Source organism: Oncorhynchus masou, chromosome 30 (genome assembly GCF_036934945.1).
Source record: "Oncorhynchus masou masou isolate Uvic2021 chromosome 30, UVic_Omas_1.1, whole genome shotgun sequence".
NCBI classification, from domain to species: Eukaryota; Metazoa; Chordata; class Actinopteri; order Salmoniformes; family Salmonidae; genus Oncorhynchus; species Oncorhynchus masou.
Genome location: NC_088241.1, coordinates 46,236,238 through 46,252,009, shown reverse-complemented (window position 1 = coordinate 46,252,009; position 15,772 = coordinate 46,236,238). Strand labels below are relative to the sequence as shown.

Below are 15,772 nucleotides of genomic sequence, written 5' to 3'. Positions count from 1 at the left end.
CAGAGTGCAGATCTTTTAGACAGACTTATTCTTAAACCTGACAGATTGCAGTTGGCATCCACAGCCTCGATATGAAGATACCCCAGCCTAGTGAAAACAGTTTACAGAGAGGAAGTGAAAAACTAGGGAAGCAGCGAGCAAAGCAGGGCAGGAGCCTAGGGCCAAAACAGTGCAGGCAGGGCTGCATAGTCAGTCAGACCAGGCATATGGATGGGAGGGAAAGAATGGTGATATCTGTAGTTCCATCTGTGTAGGCCAGGTGGCAGAGAGGAGAGAGAGATACCTTTCATTAACCTTGACCTTCCTCCTGTTGTTGCTGATGCAGACACACTGACCTCAGATCAGAAGATAAGCCGATGGTAAAACAACACACTGACAGAGCTTTAAAGTAGGAATAATACAGTCGCTTAATACTGCACAAAAGGTTGGTGGGAGGTTAGTGCAGTTAGTTTTGTCTCTGATTGCTTCAGACAATGGATATTTCGAGGCAGGTGGGTAACATGGGTTTTGTACAAAACCCTGCCAAACCTGTGTGGCACTTTTTCGGATTCAGAACAATTCTGGGAGCCTTACTACAGTAATATAAAATGCTTTCTCTAAATCCTTTGTCTTTATATAACAGAGCACTGTGTCAGGAACATAGAGAAGACATGAGTTGCGGTCAATTCCATTTCAATTAGTCAATTCAGAAAGAAAACCAAATTCAAATTTCAAATTTTCCTAATTGAAAGCATTCAATGGAATTGGAATTTCAGTGTACTTTCTGAATTGATTCATTTAAATGGTATTGACCCCAACCCTGATGTAATGTTTGAATAGCGAGTAGGTGATTACACTGAGGGGCTTCGTTCTAATAGTACTTCACACACCTGCTGTACAACACATTATATCCCAATGATCCCCTCAATGAAATACTACAGCACTCTGAGGCCTCTCTCTCTCTCTGCACAGGTCCTGTCCAACACTACCAGAGAAAGAGAAACCAAAAACGCCACATAATAATGCAACTTTGTAAAAACCCACTGCCTCGATGAAAAGGAAAGATTAAACAAAAACACTAGGAATGTCAATGAATCCATTCTACACAGGCAGGCTGGAAACAGACACCCCAAATAGAAACATGTCGGCCAGGAGGATGTTGCTACCTTATTTCACCAGAGGGACGTCCATCTCGGCATCTGAAATTGCACCGTATTCGCTATAGGAAGAAAGTACTGCACTACAGAGTCCTCAGAAAGTATTCACACACCCTTGACTTTTTCCCACATTTTGTTGTGTTACAAAGTGAGACTAAAATTAATTTCTTTGACATTTTTTTGTCTACAATCTACACAAAATAGTCTGTAATGTCAAAGTGGAAGAAAAAATGCTAACATTTGTAAAAAAAAAATATATATATATATTAAATATAAAACACTAATATATCTTGTAGAAAGAGGAGGGAGGGAAGCGCTACTAAGGTACACAATAGTACATTTTGGTAGATAGAAGGTGCTCTTTGGTAAAAGGGGTAAATTGGTCATCAAAAAGAAAGGAGGACCAAGGCACTCTTCATATAATTAATTAAAATGCCTTTACTAATAAAGAGTGCCTAATATATCTTGATTAGATAAGTATTCATCCCCTAGTCCTCAGTTAATATATGTTAGAAATACTTTTGGCAGTGATTAAAGAGTTTTTCTGGAGAAGTCTCTAAGAGCTTTTTCACACTTGGATTGGGCAACATTTGCCCATTATTCTTTTCAAAATTCTTCAAGCTCTGTCAAATTGATCACCCAAACATTTTCAGGTCTTGCCATATATTTTCAAGCAGATTTAGCATCAAAACTGTAATACAGCCACTCAGGAACATTCACTGTTTTCTTGGAAAGCAACTCCAGTGTAGATTTGGCCTTGTGTTTTAGGTTATTGTCCTGCTGACAGGTGAATTCATCTCCCATTGTCTGGTTAAAATAACCAGGTTTTCCTCTAGGATATTGCCTGTGCTTAGCTCCACTCTTTTTTTAATCATGAGTACAAGCATACCCATAACATGATGCAGCCACATCAATACTTGAAAATATGAAAAGTGGTACTCAGTAATGTGTTATATTGAATTTGTCCCAAATATATTATTTTGTATTCAGGATAAAAAATGTAATTTATTTGCCTTTTTTTGTGCAGTTTTACTTTAGTGCCTTATTGCAAACAGGATGCATGTTTTGGAATATTTTTATTCTGTACAGGCTTCCTTTTTTCTCTGTCAATTAGGTTACAATTGTGGAGTAACTACAATGTTATTGACCCATCCTCAGTTTTCTCCTATCACAACCACTCAACTCTGTTTTAAAGTCACCATTGGCCTCATGGTGACTGAGTTAGGAAGGACAAATGTATTTTTGTAGAGACTGGGTGTATTGACACACCATCCAAAGTGTAATTAATAACTTCACCATGCTCAAAGGGATATTCAAGGTATGTTTTTTTTTACCCATCTACCAACAGGTGTTTGAAATTCACTGCTCAACTGAGGAACCTTACACTGCTCAACTAAGGGACCTTGTGTGGGGTAAAGAGATGAGGTATTCATACAAAAAACACTATTCTTATCCATAGTAAGTTGCCTGGACTCAGTCTATATGACTTGTTAAGCAAATATTACTCCTGAACTTATTTAGGCTTGCCATAACAAATGGGCTGATTACTTAGAGTAGACTCAAGACATTTCAGATTTTCATTGTTTATTTACTTATAAATATTTCTAAAAACATTTCCACTTTGACATTATGGGTTATTATGTGTAGATAAGTGACACAAAATCTCAATTGAATCCATTTTAAACTCAGGGCTGTACAACAAAATGTGGGAAAAGTAAAGGGGTGTGAATACTTTCTGAAGGCACTGTATGTTGGGATTAGGGTGCCATTTCAGACACAGCCTTTGTCACGATATGGCCAGGGAGGGCCAAATAAACTCACTTACTGAACATGCTGGTCTGGGATAATCTCACAGTGATTAACCATGATAGCAGGGAAATCAAAACATGAAGGCAAAAGGGCATACATAAACTGTCTGTCCCATCCAAATGAATAAAGGATACAAGGAGCTTTGATGATTACAAGGAGGTCTGGGGCTGGTATAGTGATTTGGTTCGTTTACTTTGAGACAGTTCCATGTGTAGTAGAGGCACCAAATGCTATTGATTTGACATTCTTAATATGTCATGCTGCTGGAGTTGGTTGTTGTAGAACTCAGGGCTCTGACCCAACCGTCACCCTATTCCCTACAATGTGCACTACTTTTGACCAGAGCCATATGGACCTCAGTCAAAAAGTGCACTGTATAGGGAAAAGGAATATGGTGCCATTTGGGACGTAGCCAGAATGATCCTCGACTGCATCTGGCTAATTCTAATGAAAACAGTACTTCATCATCCGTTGGCCAGCCAAGGGGGGAAATGTGAAGAAGGAGCGCAGCACAGCACATGTTCAGAAAATTTGATGATGAGACAGTTACAAAGGGAATACACTGCCCCCTTCTGGTTTCGGAGAGAAGTGCAATATTCACAGCATTGTTTGTCTATGACTCAACCAGAGATACTGTACTGTACAGTACAAACCTGAATGAATTTAAGCTACAGAAGTTATGTGCAGGGATATTATACAGTAATATCTACTACTTCAAGGTAATACCACGTTTTTTTTTAGATGCAACGAACGCATGCAATAATATATCGTGGACAGGAGTTATGTTCTTGCACTTAAATGTGCATACATCACAGTATATACTCTTTACTTCAATATAACTAGAGTTGCGTTCAACAAGGGAAATAATTTGCTGACGTTGGCTAACATATTCCAACAGTCTGAGATGATAATGTGTAGTGAACGTAAGTGTGTTTCGGGTCTAAACTGCTGCTAAAAATAATAAAGTGGCCAATGTAGACTTTCTACTATATTTAGTAGGAATAGCTAAGTTGTTTTATGTTTGAATATAGTCGCTAAAAAGCCACAGTAATCCTTACAAAAAGTAACTGTTCGATGTTTCACCGAACATATTGGAATGCTCATTCAAATCGTTCAACTGAAATTGTCACTCTGGCAACATGTTCGCTGCAAACAAGCCTTTATTGAACTCGCCTCAGTATTAGATCAGGATTTATCTCGCCCACCAGCTGGTAGATCAGGACATGGCTTTATCACCATGACAGACAATTCTCTACTCACAACTTTTTGAGGGCTTTGATCATTTGGTTGATGAGTGTCTCTTGAGTCTGTCTCCCGTGGCCTTGGTTCCTGTTCACTTCCTGGCTCTCACTGGCCTTCAGCTTCTCAGGGCCGGGAGCGCTGATGGGAACAATGACAACAATTATTTTTTACCCCCCTTTTCTCCCCAAATTGCGATCTTCTCTCATCGCTGCAACTCCTCAAGGGCTCGTTAAGAATCTTATTTTATCTTTATTTAACTAGGCAAGACAGTTAAGAACTTAAGAACAAATTCTTATTTTCAATGACGGCCCAGGTTAACTGCCTAGTTCAGGGTCAGATCGACAGATTTTTACCTTGTCAGCTCAGGGATTCGATCTTGCAACCTGTCGGTTACTAGTCCTACGCTCTAACCAAGGCTACCTGAGTCATGCGATAAATGCCGATGTGTTCTCCGAAACATGACCCACCAAACCACGATCCTTTTCAGAAATCGTTAACGTTGCGTTATGCTAATGAGCCTGAGGCTTTATTCACAATCCCGGATCCGGGATGGGGGGTATCAGCTCCTGCTCGACTTGGGCAGGAGCTCACCGGAGCTGAGTACCAGCACCTGTTTTGCTGCTTGAGCTCCTGTTCCTCTTCTATAATATTAGATAAAAGTATTGTGCAGCTCCTGCACCTACAATACCGTTCAAAAGTTTGGGGTCACTTAGAAATGTCCTTGTTTTCCTTGAAAACATACATGAAATGAGTTGCAAAATGAATAGGAAGTATAGTCAAGACGTTGACAAGGTTATAAATAATAATTTTTAATTTAAATAATAGTGTCCTTCAAACTTTGCTTTTGTCAAAGAATCCTCCAGTTGCAGCAATAACAGCCTTGCAGATCTTTGGCATTCTAGTTGCCAATTTGTTGAGGTAATCTGAAGAGATTTAACCCCATGCTTCCTGAAGCACCTCCCACAACTTGGATTGGCTTGATGGGCTCTTCTTACGTACAATACGGTCAAGCTGCTCCCACAACAGCTCAATAGGGTTGAGATCTGGTGACTGTGCTGGCCACTCCCTTATAGACAGAATACCAGCTGACTGCTTCTTCCCAAATAGTTCTTGCATAGTTAGGAGCTGTACTTTGGGTCATTGTCCTGTTGTAGGAGGAAATTGGCTCCAATTAAGCGCCATCCACAGGGTATGACATGGCGTTGCAAAATGGAGTGATAGCCTTCCTTCTTCAAGATCCATTTTACCCTGTACAAATCTCCCACTTTACCACCAAAGCACCCCCAGACCATCCCATTGCCTCCCCATACTTGAATGATGGCACTCCTTCAGCATCTTTTCTGCGTCTCACGAAAGTTCTTCTTTGTGATCGGAACACCTAAAAACTTAGAATAGTCTGTCCATAACACTTTTTAACAATCGTCCTTTTTAACTAATGTCCCGTGTCTGTGTTCTTTTGCCTATCTTTTATTTTTTATTGGCCAGAGATATGGCTTTTTGTGGCAACTCTGCCTAGAAGGCCAGCATCCCGGAGTCGCTGAGACAGGTGTTTTGTGGGTACTATTTAATGAAGCTGCCAGTTGAGGACTTGTGAGGTGTCAGTTTCTCAAACTAGACACTCTAATGTACTTGTCCTCTTGCTCAGTTGTGCACTGAGGCCTCCCACTCCTCTTTCTATTCTGGTTAGAACCCGTTTGCGCTGTTCTGTGAAGGGATCTTCAGTTTATTGGCAATTTCTCACATGGAATAGCCTTCATTTCTCAGAACAAGAATAGACTGATGGGTTTCAAAAGAAAGTTATTTGTTTCTGGCCATTTTGAGCCTGTAATCGAACCCACAAATGCTGATGCTCCAGATACTCAACTAGTCTAAAGAAGGCCAGTTTTATTGCTTCTTTAACAGTTTTCAGATGTGCTAACATAATTGCAAAACCATTTTCTAATGATCAATTCGTTTTTTTAAATGATAAACTTGGATTAGCTAACAACGTACCATTGGAAGACAGGAGTGATGGTTGCTGATAATGGGCCTCTGTACGCCTATGTAGATATTCCATTAGAAATCAGCCATTTCCAGCTACAATAGTCATTTACAACATTAACAATGTCTACACTATATTTCTGATCAATTTGATGTTATTTTAATGCACAAGAAATGTGCCTTTCTTTCAAAAACAAGGTCATTTTGAAGTGACCCCAAACTTTTGAACGGTAGTGTAAATATAAAGAATACTGGCACCCAAAATGAGTACCGGCACCGGCATTCTCATGGCAAGGCCTTTTCAAGAGGCCTAACTCCGGCTGAGAGCGGATCTATATTCACGGCAATTAAAGCTGTGACTCATATGTCACTGCCCACCAGAACACTAATTTCTACAGTAGCTGAAAGTAGTGCTTCCTTTCTTTCCACTGTAACACATTATGTATTACTCATGCATCGGTCTCTCTGTGAGTGGGTTTGTTGTTGTGTTGTCAAACCATGTTTGATTGACAGGTTTCACTATTGTGCGTCACTCCACTCCAGGGCACTTAGTAAAAACAGCCCACGCTGCTTTTCACTTGTTTACCTTTTTTTTCTTGCTTAAACGTTTGGCAAAGTTAAAGTAAAATGTTATGAATATATATTTTTTTGTATTGTTCTTCTTCCACTATGGAGAGGTCTATTTCTTAAACGTTCTGTGAATTCATTACAGTGCAAAGCAAGATCTACATGCACTTAGCTTTCTGGCTTAGGGAGTGAGTGAGAGCTTTGGCGGAAAAGGTACGCAGCTCGAACTCTGAGCTTAATCAGTTTAATGGATGAGATGGAGAGATCTAATGACCGCCCTCCTTGCATCAGTAAACATTGGAACGGTATAAAATAGTGGTGCATCTGCACTCTTCACCCCCTCGCCTCTCTCTCTCCATTTGGTTATTTACTAGATGGAGAAACTATTTCTTTTTTTAACTGGATGCTACTGAAAGCATCCCCCTCTACTTAGGTTCATAAACATGTAGCCTCATAAGACGTGGAAAACCTCAATCATTTCTTGCGACACTAGTCTGGCTTTGAAAACAATTAGCTAGGAACATCTGCTGGTATCTAGAAAAAGCACAGTGCACAGAAAGGCAGTCATCCCATTTTCTTCCACACAAACTTCTATGGGCGGTTTCCCAGACACGGATTAAGCCTAGTCTTGGACTAAAAACTATTTCCGATGAAGATTTCCCATTGAACTTGTCTTTTAGTCCAGGACTAGGCTTAATCTGTGTCCGGGAAACCACTCCTACTGTTAAATTGACCATTTTCTTATGTTAACTCTTTATTTAAAATAATGATCCGTGAGAACTGTATGCTGCTATCTGGCTGTCCGTGATTCATTTATAAAAGTAGTCTACCCAGAAGAGGACATCGGTTTTGCATAGGGTGTTGTTGTCTAGCTGTAAGATACTTACACTTTGCTATCTGCCTGGAAAGGGTTCCGGGCAACCATTTTCTTTGACAGGAGAAATATATTTTGATAGGAGTTCATGAAATCGTTATGGGCCTCTTCAGTTGATTGGTATCTGTTGCTGTAAAAACAAGTTTATCAAAGGAGTAAAACAACAAACGGATTAAATGTGATGATGTGATTTAGAGTGCAAGAGCTATTCTGAATCATGATGAATTTTTTAAAAAGTGCCCATGGTAGCCTACAATATTGATATTGTAGGCATCTGTTGGTATTTTAGAAACCACCACATTAAATACAGGTCTCCGATGTACACTGTCACTGACTGAATAAACTGAAACTGAAAGAAGCTTAACTCATAAAAGGTAGAGTAGAGCGTCATAGGCCTACCTGTCTCTGAGTCTAAGCCCGTGGATTCTGCACAAAGCCTTCAAATTAGTGTAATCTATCCCCAGGATTTTCTGATCATCTGATGAGAGACATGAATAGAGGTTGGCGTAATAAATGTGACACTCAATAAATCAACAGCAACTTCACTTGGCAGGCAGTTGATCAATTTTTTTGTAGTTAGCTCCGACAATATTTCTTAGAAGGTAAAACTTTTTTTTTCAAGGTCACCACCACATTGTTGTAGGAAGGACGTGATGCTACACCTACAGTAAGTAGCTAACTAGCTACAAAGTGTAAATTTTGTGCGCACGATGTATCAACATGATATCTCTATGAAGTTAGCTGCCGATGCTAGCATGATAGCTAACTACTGCAACATTGTTTCTCTTTTGACCACCTGAAAGAAGCAAAACATACCCTTGCGCTGCAAACTAGAGGGATGAAGCTGCATTTCACTCGGGATAAAAAATAATATAATTGGGGTAAAGAAGAGAAAGAAAACGAAATAACAAAATACCCCTGACAACCCACAGCCCAGTGTCCCCCAAGCTTTGAAAAGATACTATTGACATGTGTTTGGCTAGTTTCCTCTCGCCATGGTAACACCCTCACAGGTTGGAAAAGGTTGGTCTCAGACTAGACGTAACATAGTAAACGAACATCTGGTATTATTATGATATGTAACGTTTGGTATGGTTACATAAAACAGATGGTTACTTAAGGCAACCCAACGGTTTGCGAGTTGGAATATCATCACGGACAACTTTAGCATTTTAGGTAATTAGCTACTTTGCAACTACGTAGCATGTTAGCTAACTCTTCCCCTAAACCTAACCTTAACTCTTTTAGATAATCCTTCCCCAAGCCATAACCGTTTCAGCTAATCCTTCTCATAACCATTTAACATAACTCCTAAACTTAACCCTAATCATTGACCCTAACCTCCTAGCTAACGTTAGTCACCTAGCTACGTAGCTAGAATTTGTAACATGTCATACATTTTGAATATTAAAATAAAATAAAATTGTATTTGTCACATGCGCCGAATACAATAGGTGTAGACCTTACAGTGAAATGCTTACTTACAAGCCCTTAACCAACAGTGCTTTAAAAAAGTGTTCAGTAAAAAATAAAAAAATTAAGTAACAAATAATTAAACAGCAGCAGTAACAATAGCGAGGCTATATACAGGGGTACCGGTACAGAATCAATGTGCGGGGGCACCGGTTAGTCAAGGTCAAGGTAATTTAGGTAATATGTACATGTTGTACATGTAGGTAGAGTCAAAGTGACTATGCGTAGATAATAAACAGAATAGCAGCAGCGTAAAAGAGGGTCTGGGTAGCCCTTTGATTAGCTGTTCAGGAGTCTTATAGCTTTGGGGTAGAAGCTGTTAAGAAGTATTTTGGACCTAGACTTGGCACTCCAGTACCGCTTGCCGTGCGGTAGCAGAAAGAATAGTCTATGACGAGGGTGGCTGGAGTCTTTGAACATTTTTAGGACCTTCCTTTGGCACCGCCTGGTATAGAGTTCCTGGATGGCAGGAAGCTTAGCCCCAGTGAAGTACTGGGCCGTACACACTACCCTCTGTAGTGCCTTGCGGTCAGAGGCCGAGCAGTTTCCATACCAGGCAGTGATGCAACCAGTCAGCAGGATGCTCTCGTGGTGCAGCTGTAGAACCTTTTGAAGTCTCCTGAGGGGGAATAGGCTTTGTTGTGCCCTCTTCACGACTGTCTTAATATGTTTGGACCATGATAGTTTGTTGGTGATGTGGACACCAAGGAACTTGAAGCTCTCAACGTGCCCCACTGCAGCCCTGCCAATGAGAATTAGGGTGTGCTCGGTCCTCCTTTTCCTGTAGTCCACAATTATCTACTTTGTCTTGGTCACATTGAGGGAGAGGTTGTTCTCCTGGCACCACACGGCCAGGTCTCTCACCTCTTCCCTATATGCTGTCTCATTATTGTTGGTGACACTGTTATGTCATCAGAAAAATTGATGATGGTGTTGGAGTCGTACCTGGCCATGCAGTCATGAGTGAACAGGGAGTACAGGACGGGACTGAGCACACACCCATGAGGGGCCCCCATGTTGAGGATGTGTTGTCACCTACCCTTACCACCTGGGGGGCGGCCCATCAGGAAGTCCAGGATCCAGTTACAGAGGGAGGTGTTTAGTCCCAGGTTCCTTAGCTTAGTGATGAGCTTTGAGGGCACTACGGTGTTGAACGCTGAACTGTAGTCAATAAATAGCATTCTCACATAGGTATTAATTTTGTCCAGGTGGGAAAGGGCAGTGTTGAGTGCAATAGAGATTGCATCATCTGTGGATCTGTTGGTGCGGTATGCAAATTAGAGTGGGTCTAGGGTTCTGGGAAAATGGTGTTGATGTGAGCCATGAGTGGTGTACTCCTCAATGGCATCGGAAGAGCCCCGGAACATATTCCAGTCTGTGCTAGCAAAACAGTCCTGTAGCTTAGCATCTTCATATGCTTCATATGACCACTTTCTTATTGACCGAGTCACTGGTGCTTCCTGCTAGTTAGTTTTTGCTTGTAAGCAGGAATCAGGAGGATACAATTATGGTTAGATTTGTCAAATGGAGGGTGAGGGAGAGCTTTGTACAAGTCTCTGTGTGTGGAGTATTTGTATTTATTATGGATCCCTATGGATCCCTAATTAAGTCAGTTATACAATTTTAAAAACATTACAATACATTCATTACAGAATTCAGAACACACTAAGTGTGTGCCCTCAGGCCCATACTCCACTACCACATATCTACAATGCAAAATCCATGTGTACATGTGTGTGTATAGTGTGCATGTGTCTGTGCCTATGTTTGTATTACTTCACAGTTCCCGTTGTTCCATAAGGTGTATTTTTACCTGCTTTTAAAATCTGATTCTACTGCTTGCATCAGTTACCTGATGTGGAATAGAGTTCCATGTATACATGGCTCTATGTAGCACTGTGCGCCTCTCATAGTGTGTTCTGGACTTGGGGACTTTGAAGAGACCTCTGGTGGCATGTCTTGTGGGGTATGCATGGATGTCCGAGCTGTGTGCTAGTATTTTAAACAGACAGCTCGGTAACTACAACTTGTCAACATCTATTATGAAAACAATTAATGAGGAAGTCAATCTGTTCCACTTTGAGCCATGAGAGATTGACATGCATGTCATTAATGTTAGCTCTCTCTGTGTACTTTTGAGGGCCAGCCGTGCTGCCCTGTTCTGAGCCAACTGCAGTTTTACAAGTTCCTCTTTGTGGCACCTGACCACACAACTGAACAGTAGTCTAGGTGCGACAAAACCAGGGGCTATAGGACCTGCCTTGTTGATAGTGTTGCTAAGAAGGCAAAGCAGCACTTTATTGTGGACAAACTTCTCCCCATCTTAGCTACTGTTGTATCAATATGTTTTGACCATGACAGTTTACAATCCAGGATAACTCCAAGCAGTTTAGTCACCTCAACTTGCTCAATTTCCACATTATTCATTAGAAAATGTAGTTGAGGTTTAGGGTTTAGTGAATGATTTGTCCCAAATACAATGCTTATAGTTTTGGAAATATTTAGGACTACTTTCTTGCTACCCATTCCGAAACTAACTGCAGCTATTTGTAAGTGTTACAGTCATTTCAGTTGCTGTAGTAGCTGATGTGTATAGTGTTGAATCATCCGCGTACATAGGCACACTCACTGTCTTACCCAAAGCCAGTGGCATGTCGTTAGTAAAGATAGGCCCCTTGCTTTTTTCTAAACAGCTACCCTGGGGAATTCCTGCTTCTACCTGGATTATGTTTAAGAGGCTTTCATTAAAGAACACCCACTGTGTTCTGTTAGACAAGTAACTCTTCATCCACATTATAGCAGGGGGTGTTAAAGCCATAACATATAATTTTTTCCAGCAGGACAGTATGATCGATAATGTCAAAAGCTGCACTGAAGTCTAACAAGACAGCCCCCACAATCATTTTGTTAGTTTTTCCCTCTGGTTGCACATTTAACATGCTGGTAGAAATGAGGTAAAACGGATTTGAGTTTCCCTGCATTAAAGTCCCTGGCCACTAGGAGCACCGCCTCTGGATGAGTGTTTTCCTGTTTGCTTATGGCCGTATACAGCTCATTGAGTGCGGTCTTAGTGTCAGCATCAGTTTGTGGTGGTATATAGACAGCTTAAAAAAATACAGATGTAAACTCTCTTGGTAAATAGTGTGGTCTACAGCTTATGATGAGATACTCTACCTCAGGTGAGCAAAACCTTGAGACTTCCTTAGATTTTGTGCAGCAGCTGCTGTTTATAAATATACATAGACCGCCACCCCTTGTCTTACCAGAGGCCGATGTTCTATCCTGCCGAAAAAGCATAAACCCGCCAGCTGTATGTTATTTATGTCGTTGTTCAGCCACGACTTGGTGAAACATAAGATAACACAGTTTTTAATGTCCCGTTGGTAGGATATATACGTGATCGTAGTTTGTCTATTTTTATTTTAGATTGATTGTACATTTGCTAATAGGACCGAAGGTAAAGGTAGATTACCCTCTCGGCGACGGATCCTTACAAGGTACCCGGACCTTCGTTGACAATATGTCCGTCTCTTTCCCCTGCGAGTGACGGGGATGAGGGCCTTTGTCGGGCGCCTGAAGTAAATCTTTCCCGTCTGTCTCGTTGAAGAAAAAGTATTCCTCCAGAATGGGGTGAGTAATCACTGTGTCACGCCCTGGTGTATATTTATTATGTTATCTTCATTTATTGGGTCAGGCCAGGGTGGGACATGGGTTTATTTGTAGTGTGTTTCGTCTTGGGGTTGTGTGGGGTGTATAGATTAGTCTATGGCTGCCTGAGGTGGTTCTCAATCAGAGTCAGGTGATTATCATTGTCTCTGATTGGGAACCATATTTAGGTAGGGGTTTCACTGTGTGTTTGTGGGTGATTGTTCCTGTCTCTGTGTTTGTTGCACCAGTCAGGGCTGTTTCGGTTTTTGACGTTTGTTGTTTTGTATTGTTCGTGTTTTCTTCATCATTAAAGATGTATCTAACGAACCACGCTGCATTTTGGTCCGATCCTTGTTCCACCTCTTTGTCAGAGGAGGAGTTGGAAGAAACCCGTTACAGAATCACCCACCACAAACGGACCAAGCAACGTGTCAACAGGCAGGAGCCACAGGAGAAGCAACAAAGGCAGCAACAGCGATCACAGGACTTCTGGACTTGGGAGGAGATATTGGACGGAAAAGGACCCTGGGCACAGCCTGGAGAATATCGCCGTCCCAAGGAAGAACTGCACAATTGGTTACAGGATAGTAAAACGGCATCCATCTCCTTCAGCACCACTCTTCCTATCATACGGCATGGGTGTTGGATGTCAACAAATTAATACATACCATACAAAACGTACCCTATCATACTAAAAGTAGTCTCGCGGATTTACATACAGAATAATATGAAATGCTCTGAGACCAAGTTGCAGCGAACCTTAGGTATTTTTCTTAAAACTGCATTGTTGGTTAAGGGCTTGTAAGTAAGCATTTCACTGTAAGGTCTACAGCTGTTGTATTTGGTGCATGTAACAAATACAGTTTGATTTGACCTCAGCAGTATTTTATGGCAGGTTCTTAGTTCTGGAACCAAACAGTGCATCAAAATTAAGTTGAGATACTTGAACATGGAAGAAAACCCTGCATCCCTTCTAAAACTAAATGCAAAACAATGGCACATTTTATAATAGGCCTACTAAAGTAGCTTACATTACACTTACTGGTCTATGCAGAAGGCAAATAGTTGCCTATAAATTGTGGGCATACTGTTGGCAGTAACTTGGTTTGAACTTTAAAAGATTTCTTCACTGTAGCATGTTGTATTTGTTTACTTGCGTCACATTCACCTAGGGGACACTAAAGTAATCCCCCCATTGGCAAGTATAGCTTGTGGCTTGTGTGGTTTAATTAAGTAAGTGATATCTAAGGTTATGGGCCAATTAACGCACCGAGCTCCAGTATGCCTGTCTGCCAGTTCTTTATTTACTCTACTGAATGCCTGCCTGGCTGTGGACTATGTAATTGATGGTTCACAAGAAGAATGGACATTATCATAGCTGTGGAAGTAGGGGTGCTGAGGGTGCTGCAGCACGCCCTGAAAAAAATCTGAATTAATACAAAAATACAAAAATTCACAAAAGTATTGCACTGGGTGTTTACTTGTCATTTATTAGTGGGTCAATATAGCAGTTTGTAGCGTGGGCGCAAAACAAATTCTGCATATATCATATCATAGCCAATAGATATAGGCATAATAACTTAACCTCTGAAATACTCTGGGACAACTTCTTGAGTCTGGCAGATAGTCTGTATTGTACTTTAAGGGTTCAGAGATTATCCTGATTCCCACCCCCACCTCGGTGGTGACTTACAAAGCCAATTTGTTCTCATTATGATAGCTGGCAATGGACTTACACACCCTAAAGTGGGGGCTGCTTGCCTCAGAGGAGGTTATTAGTGTTCTGTATTAGTGGGTCTAACAGCATCAGAGGCCTAATTCTATCAGAGGTCCGCAGGTTATGGGGACAGCAACCTAGAGGACTGTATAGCTGAGCATGACATAGAGAGACAGAGAGAGAAGAGAACAGAAGGGAAAGGCTTGGAGGGGAACTCACTACCAACACCTCTGTCCACAGCAGAGTCTGTTAGCTACCCAGCTATACAGCCATGTTTGGCAAATTGAAGAGGATGTTTATCCCCCAACCCCCAGCAGCCCCGGTCTCTGCCCCTGCCGCGGCCCCTGCCCAAGCCGCGGCCCCTATTCCAGCCCCGGCCACAGCCCCAGCTCCTGCACCTGCTACGGTAAGATACCACTGGTTCATCCCAATACTGTAGCAGCATTAGGCTGATCCAATGTGTTATGTGCAGCATACTAACAACATATTGTTGGCTAGTGTAGCTGAATGATTATCCCTGTCCAATGATGCTTGGACAAAGTAATGCTTATGTTAATAATGGTTATCATAAAATACATTTGTGCAATATTTTTTATCCTGTCTTTTTCATTTCTGTTTTCTCGTCACATTTTGTAAGGACCAACAATGTCTAACATTCAGAAATATCAAGCAACTTCATTTTGCATTATCATGTTTTTGCTATGAGATTTGCACTCTGGATTCCAATGCTTTACTTGTAGCAATCAATTCCTCTCCATTATCCATGTGTTTCTATTCTTCAAGCAAAAAAACTATTGAATCATGATTGTTGTTTTTTTCTTTCATTTGTCCCATATCAGTTGTTCATTACTTAAAGGCACATTCAAATTCATTGCCTTATGATCAGACCTTAATTTGAAACTGTCTATCACGAGTAGTGTTTTGTTGCTGAATGGTAGATCTACTCCCTCTGTTGGAAATTGTCTCCGAAATTAAAATGTCCTCTAATCACAATGACTTGAATAATGAAGATGAGAGTTTGACTTTGAGGCAATGTTACTCATCTCAGCAGGAACATAAGCCTGCAGATAAAGAAAATGGGGCCAAGAAAGAGGATAAACCAGCAGGTAAAGAGTCTTGACTGTTGGCTCATTCCTGCTGCTTCTCATTGCTTAGAGCTAGCTCCTGAATGTTTTGGATCGTGTTCATGCTTGATTAAATATAGTTTGAGCTTTTCTACTGTCCTTGTAAGGCAAGCCGTTACTGACAAGGTACAAGCAAACAAAAACACAACTTATTTCAAAATGTTGGTTGTTGTCCTGTATGTTTTACTTTACTGTGAGGCTG

The 15,772-nt window shown here is 41.1% G+C and overlaps 2 protein-coding genes across 2 annotated transcripts in view; one reads left to right on the top strand and one right to left on the bottom strand.

Annotated features, from left to right (window-relative positions):
* Positions 1-8,551, bottom strand: part of cnbd1 (cyclic nucleotide binding domain containing 1) — a 58,505-nt gene extending 49,954 nt beyond the window's left edge. Inside the window, exons 1-4 of the mRNA XM_064949140.1 lie at positions 8,425-8,551; positions 8,008-8,086; positions 7,622-7,738; positions 4,206-4,325 (exon numbers count right to left, since the gene is read on the bottom strand). Coding sequence (XP_064805212.1) covers positions 4,206-4,325; positions 7,622-7,738; positions 8,008-8,086; positions 8,425-8,458 — 350 coding nt within the window. The 5' untranslated portion in view covers positions 8,459-8,551. The remainder of the gene's footprint in view (positions 1-4,205; positions 4,326-7,621; positions 7,739-8,007; positions 8,087-8,424) is intronic.
* A 6,166-nt stretch (positions 8,552-14,717) lies between these two features.
* Positions 14,718-15,772, top strand: part of LOC135521652 (cyclic nucleotide-gated cation channel beta-3-like) — a 30,563-nt gene continuing 29,508 nt past the window's right edge. The window contains exons 1-2 of the mRNA XM_064947336.1: positions 14,718-14,852; positions 15,498-15,552. Coding sequence (XP_064803408.1) covers positions 14,718-14,852; positions 15,498-15,552 — 190 coding nt within the window. The remainder of the gene's footprint in view (positions 14,853-15,497; positions 15,553-15,772) is intronic.